The sequence below is a fragment of the Trachurus trachurus genome (assembly GCF_905171665.1).
Source record: "Trachurus trachurus genome assembly, chromosome: 18".
In the NCBI taxonomy this organism is placed as follows: Eukaryota; Metazoa; Chordata; class Actinopteri; order Carangiformes; family Carangidae; genus Trachurus; species Trachurus trachurus.
In genome coordinates this window covers 21,453,058-21,466,143 of record NC_139909.1, presented here as the reverse complement: position 1 = coordinate 21,466,143, position 13,086 = coordinate 21,453,058, and the positions used below count along the sequence as shown (strand labels likewise).

Genomic DNA, 13,086 nt, shown 5'->3' with positions numbered 1-13,086 from the left:
ACTTGCTTTTTGGAGCCTCAAGTGGTCATTCAAGGAACTGCAGTTTTTGCCACTTCTATGTTGGCTTAATTCTGCAGCCCCAGAGGTTACAGCTTATTATTAAGCACCATTCACTTGACTGGGTGGAACACAAACTCATCTGTTTTCACACACTCAGTGATAATCCCTCTGACTAGACAATTGGAATTACATTGAGTGCACCTTTAAATGCCATCTCAATGTGTGTGTGGGAGGCTAGTCTGAATCTAAACTTTGTTCCCCCTGTTTGTCAGACTCATTCTCCCTGCTGCCCGTGCAGTCACATACATTAACATGCAGTCAACCTCAGCTGCCACCAGCCTTCCTCTCCTTTTCCAACGTGGCTTCACACTCATCCATCACAACATGGCTCCCCTCTTTCTTTTTGTCGGCCATTTTAGAAATCTTTTCTCCTCTTCCTCCACAGCTGTCTTTTGCCCAGCTATACGGCAAAGCGCCAGTGCTGCACTCTTAATAAACACAGGAAAGGGAGAAAAAAAAAACCCGGCAACTTTCTTCTTCCCTCCTCCATCCACAATCCACACACTCCCACCCTCTCTCCTCCCTGCCTCCTCTGTAGCCCGTTGTCTGTTCTTCATCCTCTCCTATTTTTCCCCCTCCTCCGGCGCACAACCTCTTTATAGCCCTCCTTGCCATGCTGCGATAATTAGTCAGCGCTAAAATAATACAGCCTTGAGAAAACAACAAGAGCTGAGCAGAGGGGCTTAGCTCCGCTGGGAGGGAGGGAGGGAGGGATGGTGAGAGCCAGAGAGAGAGAGAGAGAGAGGGAGGAGAGTTGTGTGTGTCAGCCGATTTCAAATGGCTACCAGCGGATTGTTAGATAATGAAAGTGTCAGGTACCTGAGCGAGTGTGTATGTGTGTGTGTGCATTTCTCCATTCTTTACCGTGCTGCCTTTTTTTTTTTTTTTTTCCCTGTGTATGACTAAGAGTGTGTGCAGCCCGGTGCTGTGGATGTTGGTTGATGGCCTGTTGGCCCTGCAGTCATCACAGCCTCTGCTTTCCATCCTCTTTGATCGGAGCACAACCAGAGAGGGATCTGTTGGGCATGAAAAATCAGGAGATTGTCTGTGTGTGTGTCTGCGTGTGTGTGTGATGTGTATATTTGCTTTCATAGGTGAGTATGGGTACAGTATGAAAACCGATGCTGTGCACTATACCGTGTCCATACTATCACTGTGCATATGTGAACCTAGTCTCACACTTGCAACAACTGATTCATTAAAGGGATATTTCAACATTTTGGCAAATTTGCCCATTGCCATAATCCCTATAGTACTGTAGGTTCATTAGCTTTAATTGTCGGTGCAAACTGTTTTTAGATTGGCGGGGCAGAGACGCGAGCTCTGCATGGTTTCCCTCATCAAACTCATCAAATACACAATCCTACAACTTCAAAATACTCTCATGGACAAGTTGTGACCTGCACATTCACCACGCTATATGAAATAATGATGGAATATTATGAGACAGAGTTGTTCTCGAGGCAAATGCATAACCAGAACTACATCCCAGACACGGCTGCTGGGCGGAGTGATTTCAAAAGCGCAAGTTCCAAGTATTTGCTTCACGTGTTGTAATGTTACATAAGTATACTATTACTATTATTTCATAGCGTGGTGAATGTGCAGGTCACAACTTGTCCACCAGAGTGTTTTGGAGTTGTTGGATTGTGTATTTAGTTTGATGAGGGAAATGAGGAAATACCATGCGCCTCTGCTGCGTTAACTGAATTGATCTGCTTATTTCAACCAGACAACACAGTCTGGATAATTGTGCTGTTGCAGTTTTTACTGTTTTCTGACATTGCACAGATATAACAGGACTGCATTTAGCCATGGGCCCAAATGTTGAATTCAAAGCTTGAATCCATTATATGCATTTGGAAACAAAGAGCTCCCATGGCAAAGCTGATGATAGCAAGGTTTACTTAGGAGACAAAATGATGTACAGAATAAAGAGCGAGCAAGTCCATCAGTCAGAGCTTTGATAAAGCTGCGTGTGGAGCTGGCTGTCAGTGTGGCAGGAAAACCTGGCAATTTGGGCAACGTTAAAATCACAAGACACATCATTTAAAAGACGCTTGCAGTTCATGCTCGTAATAATTATAGGACCACGTTTCCACATGCACGCTGCCTATGTCAACTAAATAGTGACGAAACATTTTATACACATCTGTTCAACTTTTAACTGAACTGTTTTGACAAAACATGTGTCTCACAGACATTTCTCTGTGTCAGTTAGCATCACATTGTACATGTGTCGTCCTGTTGTATCTGTAGGGTCATATTTGTGCCAAATACACCGATCAGGCCTAACATTATGAGCACTGACAGGTGAAGTGAATTACACTGAATAACACCTCATCATTAGTGGGTGGGATACAGTATTAGACAGAAAGTGAACATTTTGTCCTCAGAGTTGATGTGTTAGAAGCAGTTGTAAGAATTTGACGAGTTTGACAAGGGCCAAACTCTGATGGCAGAAGACTGGGTCAGAGCAGCTCAGAAGCTGCAGCCCTTGTGGGGTGTGTGTGTAGGATCTATCAAAAGTGGCAGGACAAGACCAGAGCAGTACAGCTGTTTAGAGGTTGTCGCCACCTCGAGATGGAAAAACATATCCTGACACGTCTGAACAACACATCTGATCCACAACTGTCAAATAACAAGAGATGGAACAGACAGAACCTGTTGAAGTTCAACAGACAGAGACAATTATTTTTCACATTTTCAACCAGTGTAGACATGTGGACAGATTTTTTTTTGTGGGACCTCACATGTAATATATACATATATTACATTTCCCATAGACTTTTATCGCTTGTCTGTCCAATATTATCACCAAAACAATAGAGATAATGTCTGTGTGTGCGAATTGCTGCTGGAATTTCTTGATGTTTGCAACACTATGTGCTTTAGTGCCGCTTATACACCTGAATTAGAATATATACGTACATGCAGCCTGTGTTTATATTTGTCTGTGCTGATGTTCCAGTGGAGACAGACAACCCACAGGGCTGAGAGCAGTTCACTGATGTTTCATTACTCTATGCTAATCACAGCCAACGCCTGTCACTCCTCATTCACCACCGGGCCTGTTGGAGCCCAGCCAAGTCCTAACTCTGCTACAGTTCAAACATGAAATCACTCCGTGTACAAGGCGGGGAGGGTTTTTTTTTTTTTTTTTTTTGAGGCTGAAAATCAAAATACTGTTGAGGCAAAGTTCCTTTGACATGAAGATCTGAGGAATTTCTTTTGTTGGCGTTGAGCGGTGGCGGTTTACACTGGCAGCGTAGCCAACACAAAGTTTGTCAGTTCGCTCTAGTTTGCATGCAGGCGGCTAAGGGGCAACTGAGACAGACTGCAGTGGATTGGCAGATACAGATTTCCGAGGGGGGCGACAGCCAGCACTGGTGCTAATGCTAAATACGACATCACGATCAAACTCTGCCAATAAGACGTACAGTAGTAGTTTTCAAATTCTCTTGAGCAGAATACATGTTTTCAGTCAGGATGTGACCTCCCTCATGTCTGGATGTTGTGAAACCTGCTCATTTAAAGGGAAAGTTCAACATTTTGGGAAATTCCATTGCCATAATCGCTATAGTCATAGCAGTAGGTTCGCAGGGCCGGCCCTGTACATCTGGGGGCCCTAAGCAGGATAAAATTGGGGGCCCTGCCTCACAGTGTATATATGTACCATCAAATATTCATAAAACCAGCTACCGTATGCAACCCTTGCATATTTTATTGTACCTTTATCAACATGATGGCGAGCAGATATTTTATTACTAATTAGAGTCACTGAAACACTTAAAGCTGTCTAATTGCACTTGTCATTTTTTCTTCTACTTTGTTTTTGTCTGAATGTTAATGTTAATATTGTGAATGGCAATAGGTGGCTCCAAACCGGCAGTATTAAATCACTACTTTTGATGTAGCAGAAAGATAAAATATTCTACAAAATATTACAGTTTGAACAGATTTATTTTCTTTAAATTATCTGTAGCCTACAGCTAAATTCTAGAACCCTTAAAACAAAACTTCAGTTGAGAAGAAGATAGAGGATGTTGGTCGGTCAGCAGCATCATCAGCAGTAACCATTGGAGCTGTGGAGAAGATTAGTAGAATTTTTTTAGCCACTTGTGTACACACAATTTCATTTTCCGACAGAGATAAACATATTGTGGCAACAAACAAGAAACTTACCAACTGTATGACTGGAACCAGCCACAGGGGATGAGGATGTGGCAACATGGCATATCTAATCAGCCATTAATAAATGGGTGATTGATCCTTTATCCCTCACAGGAAAACAGCTGTTATCTTTTCACTGTAAACAGACCTTAAAATCAGCCAGGACATGTGAACTGCAGCAGGCTGGTACATAAGTGAGCTAACACAAGCACCGACATGTTTTTTCGGCTAAACGTTCATCTGGTAAACATAACATTAATTAGCCTTACCTTGTCCTTGTTTTTTTTTCATCCTCGACCTTCTTCTTTTTCCTATTTTCCGCACCTGACGGATATATCCTTTAGGACATCGTCGCTGTCCAAAAGCCAATCACCTCCTTGCAAATCGCGATCTCAGTGAGTGAGGGAGGGAGGGGGCCAGGGGAGAGAGAGGGGGGGAAGGGGTGGTGCACGCTCGTTACCGGAGAACGGCCACAGTCTGCGTTACGTTTACAGTTGCCAGTTGGGTCAAGGGTTACACGTTGCCGTTGTCAGAGACGGTTAGACAAATGATTGAGCAAAGTTTGGGGGCCCCCTAGTGGCTGCGGGGCCCTAAGCAGCTGCTTAGTTCGCTTATAGGGAGGGCCGGCTCTGTAGGTTCGTTACCTTTAATTGTCGGTGTAAGCTATTTTTAGAATGGCGGAGCGGAGCTGTGAGCTGCTCAGAGCGACTCTACGGAGGCTAATGGGATTTCTTGGTTTCCCTCATCAAACTTATCAAATACACAATCCAAAAACTCCAAAACGCTTTCGTGGACAAGTTGTGACCTGCACATTCACAACGCTATGAGATAATAACGGAACAGAGCCGTTTCCGAGGTAAATACAGAGACTGCTTGTTGAAAAACTGTCCCTGAAGGCAACGTGCATCAGCGGTTTTGCATGAATTTACCTCTAAAACAACTCTGTCTGGTAACGTTGTGTTATTATCTCATAGCGTGGTGAATGTGCAGGTCACAACTTGTCCAGGACAGCGTTTTGGAGTTGTTGGATTGTGTATTTGATGAGTTTGATGAGGGGGAGCAAGAAATCCCATTATCCTTACACCGACAAATAAAGGTAACAAACCTACTGCACCGACTATAGCGAATATGGAAATGGGCCAATTTGCCAAAATTGTGAACTATCCCTTTAAATATCAAATATATATTCATCATTTATTTTCGAGGTAATAGATTTAAAAAGTTTTATTTAAGTCATATTTTGCAAACAGCAGTTTCCGTAACACCAACATGACAGGAGAGAATACATAAATGCAATTTGTATAAAATGTTGTGACAAACAAATCATCCTTGCTGAACATAATATCAGCCTGTCACTTGAGGGATGGAACAAATTCTGCATTTGTGTTAGAAAACACACCAAACACCTGTCTCTCCAGCTTTTAAAGTTGTATTATCAAGTCATAAACCGACTGATCACCCTGTTTTCTCCTTGTGTTTTCCAGCTGGGACAACTTACATCTTCGGGCGAGGCGGAGCCCTCATCACATATACCTGGCCACCCAATGACCGGCCGAGCACACGGGCAGACCGGCTGGCAGTGGGCTTCAGCACGCAGCTGAAGGAGGCTGTTCTGGTCAGGGTAGAGAGTGCCAAGGGACTGGGAGATTACCTGGAGCTGCACATAGTAAGATACCGCCCTGGGGATATTGAAGTGTGGGGGAATGAAATGATGGGGGAATGAGAAAGTACTGTAAGCTACATTCAGTCAGGGGAACACCCAAAGAGAAAAAAGGGGGAGATTGGAAAGGTCCCAGGAGGGGAAAGTGAAAAGGCAAAATAAGTGGGTAGAGGGCAGAGATGACAAGAGAGTGGAGGAGGACTTGGGGCCATTTAGACTTGTAGGCAGAAAGCAGAACAGAAAGGAGAAGGAATGAAATAATAAATGGAGGGAAGATGGAAAGGAGAGAGGGATGGCCTGCTCTGTGAATTAATCAGGAGCTACGGCTTGAGAGAGAAAGAGTAGAGGAAGTTTGTGTCATTGATGCAGAATGAGTCAAGTAAAAGCAGAGTGCAGTAGTGTCTTTCCGCATGAAACTTTCTGTTGACATGGATATTTGAACAGAAGCTCTTTTTAGCAACGTTCCTAGATTTCAGGAATTAAGAATGATGGGCAAAATGAGATGCATAACATCTAAGCTGTGATCACTGACTAATCCTTTAAGGTTTGCCCAAAACCTGAGAAATACTAAGACTATGCATGTGTAATGACTGAGGTCTTAGGGCTCCCCTCATTTATTCAAGGTAAGGTGTTGTTTAAGCTGCTTCAAGGGTTGAGGAATTGTCTTTAAATGGCATTTAGATTTTTTTTTGGTGTGGTACTTTGGGGGGGTCACTGAGGGGAATCAGAGTGTTCAGAGGGTGACTAATCACCCAACAGCATATCCTTTTATCCCCTGCCATACTAGTTATTAGCCCCCCCATCATCTTTCATTGCCTTCATATGTTAGACTTAAAGGTCATCTTAGACCACCTCTAAATGATAACTTTAAATAGTAATTAAGGGACAGCGGGCATTTAAAAATGCATTTACACAGGCTGTAATTGTTTCATTGACCCCTGCTTGCTCCCTCTACCCAACATTACGTTGAAAACTCATATTGGTTTTAATGGGGGAGGGGCCTTCTGTTAATTACCAAACAAAACCAGGAGTCACATAATTAAACACTATGTGCAGTCAGGTCCACAGCTACAGCGTTTTACTGCAGTGTCCTGTATTTCCTTTACACTTTCTAAGTATGCGGTGATAAGACACCACCACTCTTATCTATACTTATCTACTCCCAGTTATCTGTGTGTGTGTGTGTGTGTGTGTGTGTGTGTGTGTAGGTGTGTAGGTGTGTGTGTGTAGGTGTGTAGGTGTGTGTGTGTGTGTCTGTGATCACACCACTCAACATCCCAGTGACACCAATTTGTTTGGGCTGCCCGTGCCTGGAAGCGACAGGAACACAGTTGACCCCGGGTCACTTCTCATCCAGTTCTCCGTAAACTATAAGAGGGACAGAGGGAGGGGACGATGGGAAAGAAAAAAGGAATAGGTGAATGGGAGTGTGTAGGGGGGAGGTCTGGTGGAGAGAACAAGAAGGACAACTTTGAAGGGATACGGCAACATTTTTTTTTTTCGTGTCTTGCCTTACTCCCTAGTCCATGACAAGCAGATAGACACCATCCTTTCGACTATGCGTGCAGTAACAAGGGAGAGTCCGTATCGCCCGTAATTAGCTTAGCTCAAACGCTGGAAGTAATGTTAGCCTGCCTCCACCTAAAGTCATCAGAGAAACTCTTCAGCAACTCTAAACGGAAACCGGCGGGCCGATCTTCGTCTCAGAGCTGACAAAACTCTCCGGTGAGGCATCTTGAGCGGTCAAATGCCGGTAACGGGACGGGATCGGTCAAAACAGAGGGTTCAAGCAAAGACAGTGGCTCAAGCTAGCTACATCGAGGGTAGGTTAGCTTCCTATTTCAAAGTAAAAGCACAAATTCTATCGTCATGGTTTTCCGTATGTAAAGGGCAACGGGTGTTTTACTTTGTGAAAGTAACCGGAAGTAACCGGGAGTGCGTTGGTCACAACGGCTAGCTTGAGTAGCGCTGAATTCGTCCGAACAAAATTGTAAACAGCTGGTATTTAGACAAATTAACGACACACTGCTGATCTAAACGGCTACTTTCTCGCCTAAAAATGTTTGAAATGTCGATAAAGTGATATATTTACAGAGTTTAGAGCTAAAATGAAATCAGCTTCTGACTGCTGATTTCGACTTGGGTAGGAGGCAAGCTAACACTACCTATGCACTTCCAGCGTTTGAGCTAAGCTAATTACGGGCGATATGGGCTCTATCTCCTGTTACTGCACGCACAGTCGAAAGGATGGTGTCTATCTGCTTGTCATGGACTCGGGAGTGAGGCAAGACACGAAAAAAAATGTTGGCGTATCCCTTTAACGCTCTTAGCAATAGATAACGATAATGACTGTAATGAGAGATTACATTTGTAAATGCTGGGGACACAACAAATGAAGTGGTGTGGTAGCAGAGTTCAACCACGGCAACTCTCAGCTTTAATATCTTTGTTGTTTTCCAATATTCAGATGGTAGTTTGGAGAGGGGAACATACGACAGTGTGGCAGATAAACATCATCAGAATATGCTAGAGTGGAGTCAATATTTGGCTCAACCCAATTACAAAAACAATCTCATTTTCTCATTTACCTCCAGTAGTATGTGGCCCTGCAGAATCACAAATACAGTGGCAGCCAGTGAACATTTCCTTGCAGTGCTCTCAGCATTGATATTCAGCAGAGAGCTCTTCTCTGAAAACACCGTCCTAATTACTCAGGACAATCCACAGACCTGAAATACTTTAAAGAACAAGAAATAGTCCCCACTGAAACAGACTGTGGAATATCCTGAGGAACAGGGCGCTGTTATTTTTTGTTGTTTGTTACGGGATGAGACAACTCTGTTGAGAAATGTGACTTTTAATGTTGTGAGCGCCACAACAAAATTTAATTTGCCTCTGCTGTATTAAAGTGTTGCAAGAAATCTCCAAGACAAATCTCAGAACTCTCAGTACAGCTCGACGCCACCGAGGTGGGCAAGATAATGTCTTCTTTTTTTTTAACTTCAACTTTAACTAAAGTTAATGTGCAGCTTCAGGTGAAGTTCGTTGCAGCAGTTTTTCATTCCAACCTGAAGGAACGCCTCCTGTTTATCTGTACCCGTCCCTCATCAGTCATTCTTTTGCTTGCTCTGCTCTCAAGTGCATATTCTCTATCTGGCTTCTGTGTCTTTCATTTACTCCCTCACTCCCTCATGTCGCTCTCTTACTCTCCCTCTCACAGACACATCAGTGCCTCCGACGCAGCAGCCCTGGCTCCTCTGCTCCCATTGCAATTACATTTCATTTGCTGCCGTTCCTCCCGAGTCACTCCCCTAAATTACTCTGTTCAAGCCTGTGGTGGGTGTTTGGGTCCTGTTAATTATGCCCGTCTCTCTTTGAGGGGAGAAGTACAGTCAAATTAGACCTGAGATCCCAGGAGCTGTGGCCGCGTATCACTCCACCTTCAAAATAGTCCTGTGTTCAAACAGTGATGGTGGCCTTGTGCCAATAATTGCAGCTTCAGTCATTAGCATTAGCTAGTGGTTCAAAAATGGCAGAGGTGGCCTGTGCCCCTTCAAAAGTTAAAATCATAACTGACATGTTGAAAGTGAACATGAACTGTTATGTCGATGTCCTTCCTCAGCCTCGGACTTAACCCACTTCCTGTCTTTACAGGATATTCAATTCAGTTCAATTCAAACAACTTTATTAATCCCACAAGGGGCAATGCATTTTGAGCAGCAGGTTATCGTGATTCATATAGCCTACATGGCCCACAATAAATAATCAATAAATAAATAGTAAATACAACACACATCAGACAACATGGAGCTCAGAATGGATAATAATATAAAAGCTTGTGATAGCCTACTGTATAAGTAGAGATAATTTACAAACCACATTGATTTAAGAATTAATAAATAAAGAAAAGACACCTTGTAGTGCCATGTAATAACGACGCATTATAATCTAAAAAAAATCTTGAACGCAATATAAACTTTGCCGCATATTGTAATAAGTTGTTACATAATTGCACCAAATTATTAATTTTTTTTCATTAAAAAGTGCAACACCCACATTTCGTAATAATTCGGTACATTATGTAACAACTTATTACAAAATGTGGCGTTGTTACATCATGAGGTGAAAATGTATTACATTATTACATAATGCGGCACCTGTTTTAGTTTTATTTATTTGCACCATAAAAATCAAGGACAATTCCAAAAACAGAAATGAAGCAAGAATATTAAGTGCAGGAGAGGTTAAAAACCCTATGGACTTATACAAAACACCACCCCAAAAAGTATGCAAAGATTGAACAACAAAAAGTGATGGATGTGGCCTCTGTGTGACTAACTGGAGATATTATATATTGGCACTGGTGGACACAGCTGATAATAACATGCCACCAGGAAGTGATAGAGCATCATTCCTTATCTCTGGTGCACCACCCATCTCTTCCTATAGCCTTTCTCCCCTCACTAGGCCACCCTCCTCCATTACCTGACAGAGGGCAGGCCATCACTCATTACATCACTGTGACATCCTGTCATCAGGCCTCAGGGTAGGGGATGTTGGATCAGGTGCTTCAGGTGAACCTGCTGACTGCGGCGGCTTTACAGAGGACGTAGCACATCCTCACAATACCTTGTGTCTTGCACTTCCCTAATTATTTACTGTGGGCGTGTCTGAAAGTGCGGCAAGACTTTCTAAGTTGACATTTTAAGAGTTCTAGATGAAAAAGCTTTGAAATTCATTATCTGGAAAATGCCATAGGCATGAATCATCCGTGAGCAGACCGAACATGACTGTGCATATTCTCACAGCAGTGCAGTGTGGCTCCTATGTCTATAAAGATTCTCTGTCATCCAGGTCAGGGGATATCAAGTAGTAAAGCGAGAAGAAGAAATAAGCTGGTTTTGCTGTCTGCTCTGTAAAAAAAAATGTGCTGTTCACCCAGCAGACTTCATCACTTGTGCTGACTGTTAAGGAGTTCCTCTGTATTTAATCACTGAGAGAAGTTGAGTACCATGCTATACTCCCCAAGAGTCAGTAGAACTAATTAAGCCTCTTGGATGAATGGTGAAACATTTTCAAGAATACTCAGAGAGTTTAGTCATCTTTTACTCACAGCTCTCAGATGAACATGGTGGTCACTGCTCATGCTGCCGCCCCAAGGACATGCACTGGTTTTGAATCAACATATTGCTTCTATGGAGGACAGTCAGTGGTGTTTGCATCATACTGGTCTATCCAGACAGCTTTGAATGATGTAATTTGTTCTCTTTTCAGTCCAAACAAGAGACCGTATTTGATGTTGCATTGTTGAATGGACTCTTTTAGAATATATTGGCTGCTGCCAATGTCTGGTGTTGGATTTGAATGCACCATCCAGTGACTTTAGGTCCTGACACCTGAAAATGTTCCATCTGATTAATCTATATCAAATGAGTTTTGTATTTAGCATATATTCCAGTACCAATCAGTTCCATAAAGGTCTCATATTTTGCACTTGCTGATTCATATGTAGATATATCTGTGTTTTTTAGATCCTGACGGCTGGTTTTAAGGCTCAGTTTCTGAATACAGGCTGTGTTCATGTCTCTGTGGACTGAGGCTTTGATACTTACAGTATTAATATAGAAACTAGAGCTGCTTTTTATTCTAACCATACATATAAATCCGTGTTGTTATTCAATACTGAACCTATAAAAGCTGACACATTTGTTAGATACTTTGTTTTTCACATGCGGTTCTGAAAATACCCTTCAGTTTCACAACTCACAACATTATTAAATGGGAACAGACACAATTTTTATTCCTCCAGTGAGCACGTCTGTATTCTTCGGTTTAGTAGACGTTGTCTTTCACAGGATGTTAGCTCTACAGGAGTAAAAATGGTCATTTGGGAGGGCAGGACATCATTTTTGCCAATCTTCATGACATTTCCACCATCACGGCCTGAGGTTGTGAAATTCACGGAATGAAGGGTACAGACAGATATGGAACCAGGATGATAGATAAATCTCCCATCTGCGGCTGCTGGAAAAGCTAGATGTCCTTCTAAGACCTTGGAAGCAAGTAATAAAAAAGAAACAGGCTATGATTTATATGTTTTCTAAAGTTTATTGAAGCCAAAAGCACTTTTAATCTTTACTGAGTGTTGTTAGTCCTGTTGAAATCCCTCGCTACAACAAAAACTGTGTCCAGCCAGAAGAATTCAAACATGCCGCCTGTAACCTATAACACCTATAACATTGGCAGCAGTAATAACATTTCATTTCCGGAGCAGATTTATAATCAGTTCCTATTGTCAGTTCACCAGTTTGTTGAAGTGTTATTGTAAGGATTCACATCCCTCCTTTCAAAGTGGGATAACTGTGAAAGCTGGAGTTTTAGGAGTCTCATGTATTTCCCCACAGTCATATCTCAGTGCAAACAGCATTTGTTTGTTTTGTGCCGACTTGATAGTCTCGGTCTGAGTTTGTCTGCTGGCAGTTTGAAATCTGGGCATGCACGGAGCGTCGCCTTCCATTTCATCCTGGCTAGAACGCCTCATCTTTTCCCAGCTGCACCCCTGCAGGCGGGCAGCTGGCCACCGGCGTCGTCAGATGAACCTCCGGGTCATCCTCTGATTGGAAGATCATAGTTCATTTCCTCTACATGTGCTGTAAAAGTGGTCTGTAGTGTGTAAGTGCTTTGACCTATCTTGACACATAAAACACCCACAGTCTGGTCATGAGCGAAACTTGGCTAAATGTCACAGTGTCAATTAGACCCATCAACCCAACTTTAATGTCCGGCATCATCCTGACGTTACATTCACATCCAGTTCCTGCTGGGAAAGCTCTGTTGCCCCCACCCCTAACCCCAACCACTGGAAGACCATCTCATATTTTTGCAAACCCTCCTCCAAAAGTGTTTGTTGACTACAACATGAAGCAAATAGCTTGTCTAGAGGGGCCTTGCAGAACTTTAACTATCTCCGGCTTAATGACTCATCAGGAATTAATAGGAATTACTGTGCAGGTTCTCGGCTCTGTGAGCAGGGGTCATATTCATGCATAATGTGGAGTCTTTTATGTTGCTGTTTTCACTCAAAGCAATAAAGGCACACAAACAGAGTGGCAAATCGAGGTTATTTGCAACGCGCCAAGAGATGAGTCATTAATGAAGAAAAGGAGCAAATATGAGAGTCATCCGTTCGTGAG

At 42.8% G+C, this 13,086-nt stretch overlaps 1 protein-coding gene across 1 annotated transcript in view; it reads left to right on the top strand.

Moving 5' to 3' along the window:
• nrxn2b (neurexin 2b) overlaps nucleotides 1-13,086 on the top strand; it is a gene marked incomplete at its 3' end in the record, with an annotated part of 720,187 nt that overhangs the window by 593,449 nt on the left and 113,652 nt on the right. The window contains exon 16 of the mRNA XM_083993168.1: nucleotides 5,718-5,899. Coding sequence (XP_083849294.1) covers nucleotides 5,718-5,899 — 182 coding nt within the window. The remainder of the gene's footprint in view (nucleotides 1-5,717; nucleotides 5,900-13,086) is intronic.